The 21,196-nt window shown below is 37.8% G+C and overlaps 1 protein-coding gene across 1 annotated transcript in view; it reads left to right on the forward strand.

The window, feature by feature from the left end:
• The window catches only part of GABRA4 (gamma-aminobutyric acid type A receptor subunit alpha4), a 35,448-nt gene extending 14,634 nt beyond the window's left edge, over window positions 1–20,814 (forward strand). The window contains exons 6-8 of the mRNA XM_066317052.1: window positions 877–1,029; window positions 3,340–3,599; window positions 19,817–20,814. Coding sequence (XP_066173149.1) covers window positions 877–1,029; window positions 3,340–3,599; window positions 19,817–20,350 — 947 coding nt within the window. The 3' untranslated portion in view covers window positions 20,351–20,814. The remainder of the gene's footprint in view (window positions 1–876; window positions 1,030–3,339; window positions 3,600–19,816) is intronic.
• Window positions 20,815–21,196: the final 382 nt, after the last annotated feature.

Here is a 21,196-nt window from a genome sequence, read left to right on the forward strand (position 1 = left end):
AAATGAGTGAAGTATCACTGATGAGCAGTGTGGTGATAAACAAGCATATTCCCAAAATATTTTTAAAATTTGGAATCATTTTCTAAGCATCAGCGGGTTTGGGTGTTGTGAGATAGTCAAAATGAAAGCAATAAAGCAAATATATTTGATGTATTGCTCTGAGGATGTTTTACACAAAGGTAAAATGGCATTTTGCAGTTCACTAGACATTTACTTCTCAGCATATAGATTATTATGAGTTAACAAAAAAAACAAGTCCTTGCTGTCCCAAAAGGCTCATTCTGTAGTGCTTTATTTAGACAATTTATTGAGTTTATGGTAAAACTTCTTTATTGGTCTGTTTGCTTAATATGAATGATAACGTTTTAGACAAGTTTAGGGTATCTTTAGTTCTTCTCAATGATTGTTGCATTTGTTTCATTATCATAGTGGGGCTGACTGATAAACCTAGCAAAAAGTTGAGATGATTGCATAACATTTGATGTGTATCATTGTTCTTATTGTTTTATTCAGCAGGTAGGTACCACAATGTTACGGATACTGTGGTAGGTAGATCAATTGTGTCTTGGGATTATCTTCTTCAACAGCTGTCAAAAGGATTTTTAAAATCATGCTTATACTGTAAAATGTAATCTAGTATTAGTTGTTTTATAGTATTTTTGATATCAGCTTCCTTGTAAGGACCTACTGTTTCTAGGATTTTTTAAAAAAATCTTCATTCATTCTTGTTCTAAAGAAGATATCTTTCTGTACGTGTTAAGTTATACGAATAGCATATTCATGAGTAGCAGTCCTACTTGAGAGTCTGAAACAGTTACTCTGCAACACAAATGTTATACAGAGAGAAATATTTTCTTCTTTTTTTTTTTTTTTTAGGTGAATATATTGTTATGACGGTTTATTTCCACCTCAGACGGAAAATGGGTTATTTTATGATTCAGACCTATATCCCATGCATTATGACCGTGATCCTCTCTCAAGTTTCCTTTTGGATAAATAAGGAATCTGTTCCTGCTAGAACTGTATTTGGTAATTATTTCTTTTTTTTTTTTTTTAGTTTACTTGTACTTGCTCTTTAAATAACTCTTGCTAGAACAGGCCTTTTTAGTGCCTTGGGGTATACTCCATGCTATTGCAGAAACAAGGGAATAATTTAAATTCAGCAGGATTTTGCTATTGTGTGTATGAGGAATGTTGTTACATGAATCCATGGAATCTGAAGAAAAACTTGGAATATATAACCAGAAGGGTGGCATGGTCACCTGTAACAAATGGCTGCTCAGCTCTAGGGATTCTAGCTTCTTGAGGAAGCAACCTTGAAAGAGCTGGCTCTGAGTAATACACTCAAGTCCTTAGTCTACATCCAGATCAGGTTTATCCTCCAGTGGACAGTAGTGTAAGTATTTGAACTCACAGTTTATGGAATACTTGTAAAATTGGAGTGTGTGAAATGTTCCAATGTCTTGTTAGGAGGTATCTGCATTGTCACTGGAAGCTTGCTATGGGTAAGCCTTAGATTCTGTTATTGTCATTTCATATTTAGTGTGTTTCTTCCCATTCTACCACTGCCATCATGAAAATCAATTACAAAAGCAAAAGGATCGAAAGATATTAAAATTCCTGTCTTCAAAATACAGCTTGAATGAGATGGCACAGTGAAAATAACAGAAAATCTTCAGTGGAAGACAAAGTGCAAAAATCTCAATGGAAATATGTTTCCTAACAAAGAAATAGGATGAAAACATTTTAAAAGCAGCCTAAAGCAGGAAGAGAATGTTCTACTACAAGCCTTTCTGTAGACTGCTAGATGCTGGAAAGAGTGATAGGAGCAGTTGTACTGGCAGCTCCAAGTCTTCCAGAAGAATGATTTAATAGGGAAAAATATGATAAAGACTGTCAGTAAACTAACATTGTCACACACTGCTGTCTCCTCCTTGTTTTTGGTTCATGTTTGGTCATTTATTTCACTTTACCCTATTTTTGCATCTATTAAACAAATATTTTTAGAAACATTTTGGACAAACTTTTTGCTTGAAGAGGATAGAGGTCCACTCAGGTCCTGAGAGAGGATAGGGCTAAACAGAGCTGGGTTTCCTCCAGGGAAAAAACCAAAACCTTTCCATACTTTTTTTCTCCCTCAGACTTAAACATTTTCAATGGTGTGGTTTTCGAGACCTTCCCACTGAAGAGGGTTTTGTGAGCTTGCATCTGTATTTTTTATCCTCCTGAAAACTCAAAGAAATCTTTTGAGCTCTCATGACCTGGTTATTACTCTTTTTTCATTTTTCTTCTATAGTAGAAGGGGCTGATTTCATTGTGACCAATTCTCTGTATAGCAATGTGTAGGTGAAGTTCTTTTTTATTATATTACCTTGATGGAATACCATAATTTACCAAATAGGGATATGAGGAATCTGTTGAAAAACATGTTTGTAATGAATTAAAATTCTGAGCATAAGAATTGCATCTTGAATTAGAATGGGTACAGTGTTCTTTCCATAAGAGTAAGGACATCTCTATTTGTAGTCACTCATCATTGAAGTTATCCTGCTAGGATTTATGCAGTGTTCACTACATACTTAGGGTTTTAAATTTGTGTGATATTTTGGATGAAAAAAGAAAAGAAGACCCCATTCATTTGTTTTTATACAGCATGTAGTTTGCATTTGAAGTACTACCAGGAAGTGGCCATCTTTTGAGTTCAGTATTTATGCTTGCACACTTTTTAATTAAAGTTGTTCTTTCAGAAGATGAAATTCTAATTAAATTTCATTGGCTGACTAGTAGCAGAAGGTTATAAAAAACCTGATGGTTTCTTAAAGAACAGAGTTTTTAACAAAGTATTCTTCTTTAGCAGCAAAATAATTTGTTATGACTTAATGGCTCTTGGATTACAAGTGAGATCAGAGGCACAGATGCAGAATAAAAGGTGGCATTCAGAAACATTTACAGGAGAAGTCATGTTTTTTTTGCAGGAGGAGTACTCCTCAATTTAACAACTTAAATCCCATTCAAATATTTAGATAATGACTTGTAAAAATTTCTACTGAACTTGATGTGGAAAACATGCAAAATGAAGGCTTCTGTGTTTTCTTCATGTGAGCCAGAGATGATCTGCTGAAGTCATGGTTTTCTGTGCCTTTAAAAAGTGGTCAGCTGTTCGTGGGCTTAGCTACTCCTGGATATATGATGCTTGCCATGGCTTAGATCTAAATCCAGTATTCACAAGAGGAAGACAAAGACTCACAAATGATCTAAAATTCTTTGTTTGAAGCTGCTTGCCATTTCTTGCATTGTTTTACTTTGATTCAACAGTTCTTTTGCTTTATTTTTTTTAAGGAATAACCACAGTGTTGACAATGACGACGCTAAGCATCAGTGCAAGACATTCACTGCCAAAAGTATCCTATGCTACTGCCATGGACTGGTTCATAGCGGTTTGCTTTGCCTTTGTGTTCTCTGCTCTTATTGAGTTTGCTGCTGTCAACTATTTTACTAACATTCAAATGGAAAAAGCCAAAAGGAAGACGGTAAAGTCCCTTCTTGAATTTCCAGTTGCTCCAGTACAAAGGAAAAGAAGCACAGAAGAGACACTCACGGTATGTTTTCAGCTTATGCAAACATTCTCTGTATTTTTTGCTAGTGTTTCTCAGTAAAAATTGGTCTTTAGCTTCCTCCCAGGTTCCCTTTGAGCTAATGATGTGTTGTACGTCAGATTAATGGAAGGCTAATACTACAATATATTCAATTATAAAACCCTGTAAAACGTTATTTAATTCTTGTTTGTAATATTGAATCTACTCAGGGAAGAGGTGGCCATTATGTCCATGCATGTGTGCACTCTCTTTTACATTTATGTTTTGGTGAAGGTCAGTTAAGTTGGGAATCTTGAGGAAACTTAGTTTCCTTTTCCACATTGATTCTGTATGGAGTGATTATACAGGCCAAGATCATGCAGATGATAAGGGTGTCATGTTCCCTTGTGTGGCTAATGTCTTCAATGAATTAAAATATGTTAAAACATTGCACCTGTGCCTTGTAGCACTTCCCTAAACATCACAGTTCTCCTTGCCTTGCATGTGTTGCCTATCAAGAGCTTTCTTTCTTTATCTGTTACAGTTTCAGGAATTTTTGAAGAAATGTTGGATGGAAACTTTTTTTCTACTGTAGATATAATTTTTATGTAATTTGTGTATCTTTACACAGTAGTTCACCTCATTTCCTAGTAAGTTTTTGGCACTCTGTTTAACAAAATGCTTTGCTGATGCTTTGGATTAAATGTGACTCGTGTTGGAGCTGTTTTAGTGTGTGGACTAGCTAATAAAGACTCGATCTCATTTCCAGCTGAGCTCCCCAATGATTGCCCTTTCCTCTCTTTTCCCATTCCCAATAAATGGTGCTTACTCTCTGAAGCATCTATTCATGGGACATGTGGCTGACAGTCATGCAGCACCTGTCCCAGCCATGCCGTGAGGCAGTTCTTCCCAGCCACCACTGACTCCTGGAAGTGAGACGCTGACAGCAGTGTTGTAATTTACTTACTCTTCCTGCCAGGCTGACTTGGTAATTTCCTTTGGCAGAGCTGGGATTTAAGAAGTGCTGTTTTAGACTAACTCTTGTTAATTTTGTCTTCTGTCTCTTTTCACATGTCGTTTGTCTCCTTCCCTCTTCATCTTCTCCTTTTTGCCTTCCCACCCCTTCCATTTTCTGTTGCTGCGCAGCTGCTGTCCACCCACTTCCATTTTTCTTCCTCTTCTTTGCTCTCCTGCTGTAGATACTGTTTTCAATCTCCTGGCTCTGTTGTTATGTTAGATCCCCTTTCTGCTTAAAAGGATAGATATGCTCCTGAAGAGTTTGTTATTTGTCACTCCACTGGCTGCTGGTAAGAGACAGGAATCAAGAAATATGTTTATGGTAGCACGTAGTTCACCTTGTACACAGAGGTATTAGTGCTATGAGCTTATGCTAAGCTTCTTGACTGTAGTATGAAGTTTAGTAGAGTATCTTGGCTCCTGAGGAGTGAAAGTAAATACTGCTTTTGGTGATAGATTTTATTTGCATGCCTAGGAAAATAAATTACTTAAGAATAGTTTAATCCTAGGCTTATTTATTAGATTTTATTTAAAATAAGAGGAAAAACAGTCGTTTTCTCAGGTAGCTTAATAAAACTTGTTCTCACAGAGGCTTCCGAAAACTCTTTTGATTCATGGACAGAATTGCTTTGAGTTAGTAGTGTGTAATGCTTAGCCATGAACACACATTTTTGAGAAATTCTTTTTTCTTTTTCCTGTTGTTGTTATTGTTATTACTATTGCTATTATTTTTTTTAAAAACAGCAGCAACAGAACACACATATCTTCTTTCAGCTAAAAAGATAGGTAAAATTAGATGGGAACAGTTCCATTCCACTGCTTAATTAATACTGCTGGGATAAATGTGGGAGTGTTCTCACAGATTGGGAGATTTTGAAAGCACTCAAGGGAGCAATCTACTCAAGGGGTTACACATTAATGTTATGAGTATGTAAGTGAGTGATAGTGTTGATTGCACCTTGAACTTTTTCTTTTTTTTTTTTTTTTTTCCCACGGCTTTCTCACTAATTATACCTATACTAACATTTGAGACATTGCTCTCTCAGGACAGGTGTACAAAATGAGCCCACAGCTACTGTTAAAAGGGCTTAACTATTGTGCAATCCTTTCTGTGACTGAAAGATTACTTCTGGTCTCCCACTGCACGGAACAGAAACTAGGATCACTGCTTTAATTCTCTAGAACCTAACATGGATGTTACACTCTACTTTCCAATCTGACATGTAAAATACTTCTTGCTGTATTTTGCTTTTAAGGACTAATCTAGAATTTTCTTTATCTTTTTTATTATTGTATTATTATTATTATTATTATTATATTGCCTCTTTATTTCTTATTATGAATCTGACTTTTTGTTCTGCACAAATACTGTCTAGTCAGTGCTGATGTACTAGAGATAATGAAATCTTAGTTTCCTTGGTACTGAGGTTGGTGGTGAGTTTATGGTGCCCAAAGAATCGCTGGACTGTAGCATGTAATTTGTAAGCAATGTTTCTTAACATATATCTACACATTTTTTTCTCAATAGATAAATGATAGGCTTGATTTCTTGACTCAGTTAGTATTTAAAAAAAATCTCTACTGTAGTGGCACTATTGTGGTGGAAATTCTGTTGGTAGCAGTACAATTTCCAGAGCTCAAGGAAAAGTTGTATTTTAAACTTGAAACTTTTTTCAAACGGACTTTGTCTATAATATTAAATTTACCAGTCTCCCAAAATTAAAAATTTTCACTTAGCCCACAAGAAATATGTACTAATTGAGAAAGAAGATGCCTGAATACCTAAACCTTACAGTTTAGACATCCCAGGAGTAGGACCCCAAGCTTTTTTGGACTCTGCCTTGAGTTCACAAGGGACTTGGACAGACTTTTTGTCAGGCACAGCAGAATAGCACTGAAATATGTCTAAGCCAAGAGAGGTAACTTAAACTATGGTTACCTGTGATTTCTTTGTTTTGGGAACAAGTTAAAATGCTTTCTGTTTAGAAGGAATGAACCTGTCCCTAAATGTTCTGAACTACTTTCGTTAGTTTAAGCAGAAATATTTCTGCAAGTCAGAGTGTGATGGAAATGAATGATTTATAGTTTGTTATTGGACTCCTGAGTCTATTTTTATGCTTCTGTACTATTTCCTTTTCACTGTATTCCTATGAAGTTTATTTTTAAAGACCTACCCAGTTTTGGAGATGAAGAATGCTACTGAAAAGTAGTCTTCAAAAAATAGACTCCTAAACACTGGTAACATGAGCTTCAACCTCAGCTGTTTGTTATAAGAGTGTGAAACTTGGGAAAAATCAGGTCAGACTCAAAAAAACCCCTTTTGAATGGAATTATTTCTTCAAACTCAGTCACAAGTAGGTTGTAACTCTCAGTTTTTCTTCCTCTTTTCTGAAGACAGTTAAATGTCATCTTGTCTTTAGCAAGTCCTGTAGCACCTAATGGGGGAACTCAGGGGTCAAGCTGTTCACTGCCATGTGGGCACAAACTCCTCTCCTTGCTTGGGCACTGTGTGACTGGCATCCACCTTGCATGTTTATGGGAAATGTTGTCATGTGGACAACCTGCATACTGCTTTTGTGTGATTCAAATATATTTTCTCTGGTATGGTCTTTTAGTCATTTATGGGTGTAGCTCAAGTTATGTGCTGGGGTGGGAGAAAAGTGGAGGTCCTTTGGCAGCCCTTGGTGAACAGACATCTAGAGCAATTAATCTGGCTGATGGCTAGCTCTGTTCCCCAAACTCCTGACTTACAGGACAAATATTGGGCCTGATGAATTATGATGGGCTGCATGCGATCTTGAGGCCATAAGTAGGATACTTCTTTTTTTGGTGTGCCTTTTTGTTTTTGCTGTTGTTCTTAATTCCTGAATTTGATTAATGGTGAGATGTCAGCAGATACACTCTTGTGTGTAAGGTCTAGACTTTAAGTGAAACTGAAAATTTTAGCTACTGGACCAAAACTTCTATTTGAATACATGGAGAGGTACAAAAAGCCTACCAGAGCTAGAGTACAACTTTGCTCCTTCTTTGGAGTAGTGGAGTAATAGCTTCCTTTGTACCAGCAATAGTGAAGTGGAGCTAAACCCTCCTGAATATATGGATGGAAGTATCTGAAGAGCAGCTTGGTCTTGATGGCCACAGGTCTGATTAGTGGACTCCTTAGGTGGATGCAGTGCCAATCTCTTTTGTTTGACTTTTAACAGTTCTGCAGTTAGGACACCGTTTCGGGTTTCAAATATAATGACTATTTTTTTCTGCTTCACTACTTCTCCACTGCCTAGGGTTTTACAATTTGAGTGTTTTTAGGGCAGTGGCATTTAAAACTCAGATCCTAATGAAGGATGTTAGGCTCAAGAAATGCATAGAGTTCATTTAAGTATGAGGAAAAGACCACGCAAATGGAGGCTGCTGTGCCATGTGAACAATTTCTTTGACATGTCAACAAATTTCTGCTGCTCTAATTTTATTATTCACCATTTTTGTTGTTGATGAGTTGCAGTCAAGGTATGCTAGCATTGGGTTTAAATAGGGCGAGAGTGGGTGCAGGTCATAAACAACTGGCACATTTTGTATTAAATGGTATTTGAAAGATAGGAGGGATCGATCACCTGGGAGAAGGTTGCAGTGACTTAGTTGGAAGTTTCAATGTTTGGATACCTGAAGGTAGAATAAATCAAAAATGGTTCATAAAGTATTTTGTTAGCTGTGATGCTCAGGTACAATGTTACATGGGGCTTTTTACATTTCCCTTTTTACACTTCCTTGATTTTATTTGCCTTTTTGTTGTTTTCCTGTTTTTTTTTTTTGTTTTGTTTTTGTTTTGTTTTGTTTTGTGTTTTTTGGGTTTGGTTTATTTTTTGGTGTGTTTGTGAGGGTTCATTTGGGGCTTTTTTGGTTTTGGCTTTGTAGGGTTCTTTTGGTTTCTTTTGTTTGTTTGATTTTTTTTAGGTTCTTTTTTGATTTTTTTGTTTGTTTGTTTTCTGTTTTGTTTGGATTTTTGTTTTGTGGGGTTTTTCTGTTTGCTTTTGCTTTTTTACTTGGTTCGGTAGACTTAGATAGTTCTACTGATCATCTGACACTATTCATAATGTATAAGGCTAAACATGTGCTCAAACAATATGACTTGAGCTTAAATGTGAGCCATAAAATTAATTTTTTTTTAATATGTCACGTAATATGGCTTTTTAGATAGCACAAATTTAAGTCCTGTATTAAAAACTTTTGTCTCTCTTCAACAACCTGATATTATTACCTCTACCTTCAACATTGTTGGTTTGTGGAATCAATTTAAACTGTAAGTAGAAACATTTCTCTAATGCAAAGTGAGCAGAGTAATTAATGGAAGTAGGCAATGTAGTATGGGGTTTGTGCCTAGATTCTGACCCAATTTAACTGTTATGTAAACTCCACTGAAATCCAGAATTCAGTTATAAAGAAGATAAAAAATGGCAGGATGCTTGATCAAAACTGTTGGGATTTAAAGGTGGACAATGAAAATTTTTTCTTATTGTAGTGGACGTGTTTTTATGGGGGGAGGTTTGTTATGGGTTTTTTTCAATATACACTAAAGCAGGAGTTTAACTGCAGCACCTGGTGGATAACAAAAAAAATCCTTCTGGAGTGCTATCTTCTCCAAGCTTTAGTAGGAAATGTTATAATTGATCATTCTTCAATTTTCTGTGAGTATTAGAATGATCTGTCACACAGTAGACAACTAAATATGAAGGATATACTTGGCTGTTACTCATCTGATGCTAAAATACCTGACAGTGTTTACTGTATGTAATGGGATACTTTATTTAGATAGTATTAGGGTAAGGCTTCTTTTTGGAAACCAAAACATAATGCAGTTATTTTAAAAAATACTACATCCCATTGTTTTGAGTTCCAAAAATACTTGTGAATGTCTTTCTCTGTCATTGTGATAATTTATTAGAAAAACAAAGACTGTCATGCTCCAAAAAACCACATTCCCGAAGTGTTTTTCATTAGAATATACAATGCGTGTTTCTGTTTAGTAATAAGTTAATTTCCCACCAATACCAGTTGGAGGCATTCAGATAGGTCTTCTATTGATATAAAGGCAATTTCATCCCTTTTAAAAATCTTTTTTTGTAGCGGGTAATGTTACACAGTCAAACAAATATGTGGTAGCATTTCAGAAATATCGAGGCAGGGCAGTCCTTCATGGTGATGGGGTAAAATTTTCAGGTTGTCCAGCATCAACCCTTACACTGAAATTGCTGTGGGGGTTTATGGTTTATAACCTGTGATAGTTAATATGAAATGATGTCTCTGAACACAAGACTCTCCATATTTTTTGCTTAAACCCTTTCATGTATCTATATTTAATTTTTAGCTTTGTTTCCCCTCCACAAAGTTTTCAATGCTGGTGCATCCAGTGACACCAAATCACATTTGAGTTTCCCAGCTGTGTGTGAGATTTCTGGCTGACTTAATTTTTGCACTGGGAGAATTGGAATCAGAAGAAGTAAGCATTGAGAGGCTTGGGAAAATCTACAAGGCAGTGAGTGTTCCAAGCACTTTCAACCAACTACTAAAGCAAATTTAACAACAGGTTTAAGGTCAATGAAAATTAAAAGATACAGAAAATAACTAAGGTCCTTGATTCCTGATGAGCCATTCTTCTTCCTTTCAGAGATGTTGCACATATCACCTCTACAGTTCATTAGGACATGACTTAGGGTATAGATTTGTTCCCCACCATAGTTATATTTTCAGTTCTTTCATTTTGTCATAATATAAATAAAATCTCGAAGAATTGTGCACACCAGTGTTTAAGAATCATATATATGCATACTGACATTTAAATACACATACATACATATATATATATATATGTTTGCATGTGTAAATCTTTTAGGCAGCACACAGGTGGATGGGTTTATTTGGCATAATTTTGGCATCCATTTATTTATAAAAGGTTTTTGTAATTTCTGTTTCATGAATAACCTTGTATTCACTTTTCTTCTACTTTATGCACTTTTATGCCCATCTAGTGGTAAAACATAGAATGGAGTGCTCTTCTTGCCTCCTTTCCCCTCCCATCACACAATTCAGATTGCAAAATGAGCAGAATGGATAGTGGACTGGCTCTTCTAACTTATCTCCCCTTTGTTTTTTCTTTCCAAATAATTTGTACTGCTCTCTGCACTGCTAGAGCTATGGACTAGAATTCATTGTGTGTTTGTGGCAGGTGGAGCTTTTGCTTGGTCATATTCCAGGGCTCTGTAAGGCAACCCAAAATCTCTTGTATTATTCCAGTAAAATTCTGATTGACTGGCTCTGCAACACAGTAGTAAAACAGGGTAGATTTCTCCTCCAAGTTTTGCTTTTGCTCGCAGCAGGTCAATATGGTGACTCAGTGGGATTTGGGACAAGCAGCATTATTTACACTGATGACAACATGCTGCTTCCCTGATAAATGTCAAATAGTGTGAATTTGGCAGGCTATACAATATCCTCCCAGAAGAACAGTCTGTTTTCTTAGGAAGGATTGGTAAGGATAAAAACCATGGTGGTAGATTTTAATAGTGAAATATTGCTAAATTACCATACAAACAATTTTGTTGTTGCAGCTAAACAGTAAGTGATGTCAGACTTTGGTTGCTCTAAGCCTTCCAATTTTTGCATGAATTTTTGCTTGGCTTAATTGAGTGTTTGCAGTTTGAAGTATGAAGTTTGCAGTTTGAAGTATGCAGTTTGCAGTATGAAGCCCATGCTCTCATATTATACATTACTGACTCTCTATATATTAATTTACCTCTGTCTCATTGAAGTTTTGGTTGTGCTGTCATGAAAGATGCTTAATGTATCTCTGGAAAGTTCTGATTATTCTAATCAATTAAAATTCTTTTCAGTTTTAAAACTGCTTTGATTCTGGTGCCCTTCTCAGGAATGTTTTTTTTTTGACTGGTTGGTTTTGTGTTTGGGTTTTTTTTTTTTACTTACGGAGATGAAGTATGCAAAATGATGATTAGACACCTGAAAGGCTTAATTACTAAATTTCCTGGGTAGGCATGTACAGAACTGACTTGCTGCTTCTTAAGTGTTTGCCGTGCATCTTAGGTGGATACCTACCCCATTTCAACTCAGTGGCCACCATACCTATTAGATAAAAGCTCCCACAAATTCCCCATGGGAGCCTGAGCAGACTTGAGTCCTGCCTTTTCAATACTGGAGAATTAGATTAGTAGCCAGATTGCTAGGTAGCCTTTGGCATGTTAAGTTCTATTGGAGCTGCTCTTGTTATGTTAAATATTTTTTATGGGATCATGGAGAAGGAGAAGAATTGATTCTGGAGCCAGATTGTCTGTGCGTGCACTGCAATGGGAGGGCAAGATTGAAATGTGGAGAAAGCAACATCTCTAGCAAGGAAGGATAATCATTTGTCCTAGAATATCCAGGGGCCTGGTGGGGAAATGCTTGAGATGTTAAAAGCCTGTGTTGATATCCTGTGACAGTCAAGGCAGATTTGAGAAGTGGTCTCCTATCACCAGACCCATGTTCCTGTCCTGGTTACTGGGTTACAGTAGAGGAGGGCACAGTCTTTTTGTGAGTGTCTTTTCACAGTGTGACTTAGCTGTCTTGCCTCAGGAAAGAGCTCAGAGCTGGAAGCACTGGATACAGTTGGGTGGCTCCTTCTGTGAAGGCATGTAATCTAGGCTGTGGTCCTACCCAGGGCATTTCTCTCCAGCTTTGACAGCTGCTTGCTGGATGTCAAAGTGTTAGCTCCCTCTCCCACTAGAGCTGGTACCAGATGGTGATGTTGTGACTTGTAAATTCTGCTGTGCATTTATCCCTGGGAAAAAAAGAAGCTACTGCTTTAAGTATTGTACTACCCCAGTCCCAGAGAGAGATACCGTTTTAGTGATATCCTGTGGCAAAGATCTGTTATGAACTAGAAAATCTATTGACCTGCAGCAGTGAGCTCTCCACTTGAGTAAACAAACAGTGCAAAAGCAGTCCTGGGATCTTGGACAGTGATGCTGTGAGGCTCTGTCACAGGGTGAGCCTGGCTCTGGTCTTCAGAAGTGTCTGTATATCCAACCACACAACTGCTGAGCTATTTTCCAAGGAGTCCTGAGGAAGATTGGAAGAGTACATCTGAACTATATTGCCAATACATGGTTCTAGTTTTATGTGCACCTGTTTTTCAGGAGTTGATGATGGCTCTGCTTCCAAGTGATCAGAGGGCCTAAGAGGGGGATTTTCCATGCTGAGTAATACTGATACTGTGTTAGCTCTGGCAGTAAGAGCTGCTTATTTTAGATTCACATCTCAAAAGGATGTGTCCATCATAAAAACTGTGAAGAAATTTAAAATTACAGAGACTGATTTAAAGCTGCTATGTAGAGCACTAACAGGCTACAGAAAGATGCTCTTGAGTTGTTGAAACAGCTGATTGTACAATGCTGTTCTCACAGCTTGCAGTGTTCTCACTGCTTTTGTTTTTAAATACAGTCCTAAGGATTAAGTTCCCTGATGTTCTGGTAATCACTTTTGTCATTGCTGCATTCTCCCCAGGACTTGGCTTGTGACTTTTAAATTATGTTCTTGTTTGTTTTACAGATTCTAGGTTGGCCTTATCATAGGAAATATGCAGTGTGGTTGTTACCAGCTCTCTTTGTTCTGTAACAAGATGACTAAGTTTGTCAGTTCAGTACTGCATATTGCTGTGCTGATGATCCCCTTCCCTTGAACCTCAGCTCAGCTGCTGCACGCTACTTCACTTCATGCTAAATTTGCAATCTTGACTTCATTGAAGTGCAAAATTGCCTTGCTTGTCAAAAACTGGTAATACATACAAAACAATCCAGTACTTTATTTTTTTTTGGCTCAAGTTGAGGCTTATATAGAGTTAGAAAGAGTTTCAGAATTTCCACATTATGTGAGCAGCTGTTTATGGTATACAAACCATGTTAAATATTGAAGAATTTAGATCGACTCATATTTGTGCATCATTTTAGTGCTGTAGTAAACAGCAGTATCCATCAAAGTTCAGCTTAAATGGAAAAGCAAATGATGTGTGAGTTGATTTTTGGCAATAGCTTTGTTCTAGGGTTTTTTTTTTTTTGTTTGTTCTGTACATTCTGTTGTAGATGCTGACCATCAAACGTACTCCACAATTCTGCCACAGTATTTAACAATAAATTGTATCGATTAATTCTGAACTGTGCTAACAACATCTTTCATTGTATTATTCGTGGTTAATTGCATGTGAATCCTCTGGTCAAGGGAAGGATACAGCATTAATTACCACATTTTACATACCCTTGTAAGGACGTTGATTTAGATGTTCTTCTGTCTTCATGCCAAATGAAATGGACTGTCTGTTGTAGTACTAGCAAAAGGGCATCTTGCATCAGGACACTATACATAGGAAGAACTTGTACTCAATGATTTTTTCCCTAATTTAGCTATTTTAAAGATAAAACACGTGAGAAATAGCATGTGATACTTGAAGTAAAATCTCTATGCCTTTTAAAGCAGTAAATACTTCAAAACCTTTTTGCATATCGCATACTATGTGACAAAATTTGTCTGACTGAATTTGGACCTCCTGTCCTATCCTAGCCTCCTTCCTCTTCAGCGAAGTGTGCTTATGCACAGGATGGGAGTTTTGTCAATGTGTTTTACTGAACAGGTTTTTTGTTTGGTTTTCTATTTTTATTTGTATTTACGAAGGAAATATTCATTTGGATAGAAAGGAGGAGTGATTATCAATCTCCTTTGAAAAAGAGTGTAGTCCACATTTTCCCATATTTGATCAATTTCTTGGCTTTACTACACCCACCTATCTACCTCAGCATGGTCAAAGTTTTGGTGATAAATGTTTGAACTCCCATCAAGGCTGGGATATAGTTTCTACTGTTGCTGATCTTGGCTGTTAAAAATAAAATAGGCATTAGTGTATCTCAGCCAACCAATAGCTTTAGCCAATGAAGATGTCTTACAATTAGGACAATATATGTGTTCTCAGAGCTCTTGTGAACTTTATTATGCACAGACAGGAGCTGTGCACTCAAATCACCCAAAATTTTGATACTTATCTATAGTGTTTCTGCCAGTGAAGGTTCAGAGGCTGAATGCTCCTGGCAGAATCTATAGCAAGAAGGTTTCCTCTTGAAGGAAGGATATTTCAGAGCAAAGCACTTACAACTTCTGATTTGGTGGTGGTTACACTCAGAGTTTCTGGTGTGTGTGGAATTGGTTGCACCAATTGGTTGGACCTATCAGATGGATGGGCTATTTCAAAGGAAAGGTGAGGCATAATTTACCTAAGCAGAATTTGTTGTTTTTATAGGCAGACAATCTTTATCAGCTCTTTTAAGCCTGGCGCTGCACGGGGTAATAGACTGGATGTTATGATAGTTTCCAGGCTCCCATTTTGCATTCCTGGTCTACACAATTTTAAATGCCTCCCAAAAGTCTTACTGAAATGCCTCCAGAAAATCAAAACCTTTCTCAATCTAGAGTAGAAGTGTGAAAAATGTGCACTCAGTATTTCCTGTGGAGCCCCGTCTGGACTAGCACGACAGTCCTGTTGGCTCAGGACAATTGAGTGGTTTCCTGACTTGCCCTCATAAAAGAATCCTTTCTTGGATACTCCCTTCCTTTCTTGGCTTGCATTTTCTTTTGGCTTCTATTTGATTTTCATGTTATATTTTTTGATTTTGTACCTCTGATGGGTTGACCCTGGCTGAATACCAGGTGACCACCAAAGCTGCTCTATCATTCTTCTCCTAAAATGCACAGGGTAGAGAAAATATAACAAAAAGCTCATGGGTCAAGATAAGGACAGGGAGAGATCACTCACCAATTACCATCATGGGCATCATTTGACTTGGGGAAAATTAGTTTAATTTATTACCAGTCAAAGCAGTGTTAAGTAATGAGAAAATAACAACTATATCTTAAAACATCTTCCCTACAGCCTTCTTCCTCAGCTTAATTTTACTTCTGAATTAATCTCCTGCCCTACAGTGATTCAGGGGGATGGGAAATGGTAGTTACAGTCAGTTCATTACAAGTTACCTCTGCCACTCCTTCCTCCTCAGGGGGAAGAATCTTCACACTCTAGTTTTGCTCCAGTGTGAGGTCCCTCCTGGAGGAGACAGTCCTCCATGAACTTTTACAATGTGAGTCCTCCTCAGACTCTGCAGTTTGTCACGAGCTGCTCCAGTGTGAGCCCTTCCATGGAGTGCAGTCCTGCAAAAACAGGCTGCCCTGGCATGGGGACTCTGGCATGGGGACCTCCACGGGCTGTAGGCGTGTGTTTGTCAGACACAGGGGAACTTTCTGGCAGCTTCTTACAGAAGCCACCCCTGTTGCCCTTCTGCCATGAAAACCTTGCCATGTAAACCTAATCAGTCCTTCCAAACTAAAAGGGCAGTAGTAGTGTTTCGTGGTTTGTTTTTTTTTTTTTTTTTTTTTTTTTTTTTTTTTTTTTTTTTTGTCTTTGTTGTTGTTGTTGTTGTTGTTTTGTTGTTTTTTTGTTGTTTTAAAAAAGAAAAAGTGAAATAATTTTGGGAGGTAGCAAGTATTTTGCGTACATTTATAATTTCGCCGGTCACAATGTCATTATCTCATTATCCCCTTTACTAGCGGTATATGCAATAAATGAACTGATGGTGAAATGTTTTCCTAATAAAAACTGAGTGTTGTATTTTACTGTGTTTTACAACAGAATTTAGTTCATTAAGGCTTGCCACCAAATCAGGCCTGTATGTTTTTATTAGTGACCTTGTCACTGATCTCCACGTGATGTAGAGTTGTGAGATAGATTCTGTACAGATGAGAAATAGACTAATGTAGGAAGAAGTGAGTTATCTTTGCAATGCTGAATAGAGAAATACATAAGGGCCCTATGTATACAATCGGTGATAAGAATTTTTGCTAGAAACTTTTCAACTGGACAACTCAACAAGTAGGGATACCTGAGTGCTTTGAATGAGGAGAATGGGCTGTTGTCATGATATTATCTTGAGTAAAACAAGTGCAAGGAAAGGATAAATGAGGGGCTGTGATGGTCAATATGCTGGTGAGGTCACCCTGACAAGGAGAGTGCATTCTGCTCAGCTTTTACAGGGTGCTCCATGGAGAGTGCTTGTTTCAGTACCTTTCAAGAACAAGATTCTACTCAACAACACAAATCCAAACTATTATAATGTCATTGTGCAAGAACAGCTGGGTTTCTGTGATACATTGTCTGTGGAGCATGTTAGAAATGCCATTTCTGATTTCCATGCTCTGAGTGATTGGAAGATGGATCCCAGAAAATTAACAAAAAATGTACCCTTATTTTTGGTGCTTGTTATTCTGTGTTATTTTCTGAACTTACAGTATTATGTATTTGGGCTTTATGTGTATAGTTATATGTATGTTATGAGAAAATTGTGTTTCTCTCTAGACTTAATGTTTCCAAAGTATTGGAAGTTTTCTGTGTCAATAACAAGAAAGAAAATGCCCAGTAGGCTTTTACACAGACACTCATTTTGACCATTTGAAATAATAGGTAATTTTATTTAGAATAGAGACTGTAATGGAAAATAAGTAGTGAATCCAATAGCAACGGGTCTGATTTGGTCATTCAGATGAATGTTGAAGTGGGGGGGAAGATGAGGTGTTGTGCAAATACTTTGATGGAAACAAGTTCCTACAAAAGAAATGGAGGTGACTGGAATGTGAGGAGCCTGACTGTTACCTGTCTGTCTTACCTGTGTCTGTAGTTGATGGTGCACAAAATGGGAATGTACTGAGATGGTCGTTGAAAACAAGTGACAGTACAAGTGAGCAACAACATAAAATAGTGTCTCTGTAAATTAATTGCACCAGATTTTTTGTTTTGCTATTTGGACTGTTCTTTATGGTTACATGTGGAGTGACTGAAGGCGTGGTAATTCTGTTCTCCAGCAGCAGCGCTTCTAAGATACTTGTCTAACAGGCAGAGAACAGGAAGGAACTGAGACATGTCTTGGTTCCAGTGCAAATCTACTTTGCAACCCCTGTCCCAGCCTGTGGATTTTTGCTTCTCAGGCACTACTTGAGAGCCTTACACTGGGTGACACATGCTTGAGCAAAGCCAGGTTGTCCAAGGATCTGCATTTACAAGATAAAACTCACCTCCTTTCATTCACTAGTGCCAGCTTCTCCATGGCACAGAGATGTTTTGGGCAGTGAATATTGACGACTTCCATCTGCTTAGCTTTGGAAGCCTTCAAGTGACATGCAGCAGTCCATCAGGTATTACCAAGTCTCTAATAAATGTTCCTCTGTCCTGATTGTATTTTATCATTTCAATTTAGCAGTGTTGAAAATGGCTTTGTTGTTCCTGGGTCATTGACAACCCTAGCATGAAAGCATCCAATTTGCACACCTGTGTGTACTTCTGCTCTTCCCAAAGAGTGACTCAGGCTTCTCTAACAGTAAAATTAGTGTTCCTTTCAGGAAATACTAGTTTCTTCTGGTGTTGCTTCCAGTCCTCTTCTTTGGGTTGCACATGCAGAACAATAAATAAAAGGGATTGACATGCTTCTATGGAGAAAGGGAAACTGAAATTTAAGAGGGATTCTTTGATACATCCACTGTGAGCTGGCAAATACATCAGCCAGGAACAAGCATAAAGCTGTGACAGTTTCAAATAAATTCAGGCCAACAGTATTGCCAGTGACAGATTTGTACTGCAATTAACAGGATTAGGGACCAGCATTCTGGTCATGATGGGAATACTAGCAAGTGATTTGATATTTTTTAATTTTTTTTTTTTTTTTTTAGATTTCCTTTCAGCTTCAATTTCTCTGTTTTCTTGAGCAGAACAGTGAGGCACAACTGGTGCAGACAGACACAGTGTCACTCTTGTCACTGCTCAGGATACTACTAGTACCTTGAATAACACCTAACCTGCTCTCTGTTACTGCTCTGTCACTTGGCTGGAGATAACTGCTGTTAGATGAAGGAGGAAAGACATCACTGCCTGCTTTCTCTTCCTTTGATTTGTGCTGTGAGCTTTGGCAAGAGTCTCTGGGAAGGCTGGAGGAAAGGGGAGCCAAAGACACAGTTGGTATGGTGCAGGGCAATGCTTGGGACTGGTATCATCAGAGAGACGTGAAACATAGCATTTTTTATATATAACAAGAGGTTGTTTCATCCTGTCTGTATTTAGACCTGTGTACCCTATCTGTCCTCAAGTCTTTGTCTTCTGGGAAGCAGTTAGTTTCTTAATTAGAAGATATTCACATATTATATTTAAAGTGTTACATGTTTTAACATCATATTTGGGTGCAGGGCTGAAGGTTAGAATTCTTTAGGTAGTACCTTTCCAGAAGGAAGTTCAGGAGATGTTAGTTTTCCTCTTAAGTGCAGAGAAGAAAGGCAGAAGCCAAGTCTCACTTCTGAAAGTCAGTAGAATATTCAATTCTGATGGATTTCCTATACCTGTACTCTTTATCTGTATTTCAGTTTTTCCTGCAGCCTAATAAGTACTATTTGGATGAAGAATATCTTTCAGAAAGACATCCAGACTTGCCTGAAGATACCAAGTGATGGAGAAATCACCTCTTCTATTACTTAACGAATGGAGAGGAGTAGTTGATGAAAGACTAATTTATTCCCCGATTCAGTTGTGCCTGGCGAATTTATTGCCTGTGGTTGATGTGAAAAACCACTGGCTTTATTTCTGAAAGAGCAGCAATGTGGTAACTTGGTTTGCTGATTACTTGCATTTTAACCTCTTCTGTAGAAGACCAGACTTGTTAGTATATGGTATTATTTTTTCTGGATATATAAAGCATAAATAGACGGTCATGGTTGGTGAGTTGCATCTAGAGTGTTTTTGAATCATCAGGGAAATAGGTAGACATTAGAGAATCTTGTTTTGAGCTTGAGCCTGGAAAAAGCTGTGACTCTTACCTGAGAATCCTTAGCTTCACGGTATTTAGTTTGTATAGGTACTGCATCACATGGAGTGTGATGCATATAGATGTCTTCACTCTGATATTCCAACCACAGGTAAAAGGAACTCTTGTTTGTCACTTCATAGGCTATTGAATGTATTTTCATGAGTTTTTGGTATCTTTGCTCTTTAGGATCAAGCTACTGGTTATATTCATGGGTACTAATTGGACATGCTTGATTATAGTTTCCATTGCTTTTGTTTGGGTGTTTATTGTAAGAATGACAAGTATTTTTTTGTAACTTTGCAGAGTACAGATGCCAATTCAAACGTGAGGAAAAGAATGAATGCCACAGTACAGTCTGAAGCTGATGGTGGGAGCCGAATTGACACAAGGCACAGCTCTGTCCAGCCTCCCTCTGTAGCTCAGGGGTCTTCTGACATTACACCCCACTCCCTTTCTGCATCAAGCCCCAACCCTTTCACACGAATCAACGCATCGGAGACATTATCTTCTGCAAGAGCTACCCCTCCTGCTCCTCCTTCTACCCCAATTTTAACTGGATTTGTATCCCAGCATGCCACAGCTGGATCCCCTTCCATTCAGCACTTGCTTGGATCTAGACTGGAGCAGATTCAGACCACCACACCTAATACATTAGGAGCATCTGCAAAGCCATCTGCTGTCATACCACCTCCTCCCCCCGCCTCCCACTCTGGCACGAGTAAGATAGACAAATATGCACGCATTTTATTTCCTGTTACCTTTGGAGCATTTAACATGGTCTACTGGGTGGTCTATCTATCCAAGGATACCATGGAAAAATCGGAAAGTCTAATGTAGTTTTGCTGCTATGTAGTAGTTCCTAAAATTATACTCACATTTGATGCAGAGTTTCTTCTTTTGAAACTATTTAAAAAGGTCAGTAATTCTTATTTATAAAGCTGTGTGCTACTTTCCCATTCTAAAGGCTGGAGTTAGTGGGGATAATTAGTTAACTCTTAACAGAGTAATGGGTAACAGTAATGGGTCTTCCTCCCTTCAGTCAGCAATGAACCAACACTTGCTTGAGACAAACTACTCTGACTGCACAGAACTTGCATTTGGGAGGAACATGCACCTGAAAAAAAAATCAGAGGCAGAGATGCACAGCTGTGCAGTGGAACACATCTGACTGCTAGGAATATGTGTGTTGGCTACTACAAATGCCTCAGGCACCCAGCACTGCTGTCTGGACACAGCATTGTATTCTCCAGGTGTGAGGTCTATGTCCTGAATATTTTGACAGTGGTTGCTAGAAAAGGACTTTTCCCTGCTAGATTAAAACTGACAGAGTGGGGGGAAGAAAATCAATCGTGGCAAAAGGGAAGAGAGTCCAGCCTGGGAGAGTGCAACTCCAGGAAAGTTATGCAAAGGAGTTGTAGAGCTCCGTATATTTTTACTAAGCATTATTTTGCATTGTAACCTGGGAAATTCTCACACCAAACTAAGAATGAATGAACCTTGTAAAATCTAAAATCTGATGTAATTCTCAAAATTGGATTTTCTTGTTTGGTAAGGTGATCTTAAGAGGGTGATTAGTCTTTGACCTTGCTGACCAGCTTGAGAGGATTTATTCCTAAATTACATCAATTGTAGTAGATGAGGACCAGACCACAATGTTCAACTTTTTTATTTGAATGTTTTGCC

This window comes from Sylvia atricapilla, chromosome 4 (assembly GCF_009819655.1).
Source record: "Sylvia atricapilla isolate bSylAtr1 chromosome 4, bSylAtr1.pri, whole genome shotgun sequence".
Classification (NCBI taxonomy): domain Eukaryota; kingdom Metazoa; phylum Chordata; class Aves; order Passeriformes; family Sylviidae; genus Sylvia; species Sylvia atricapilla.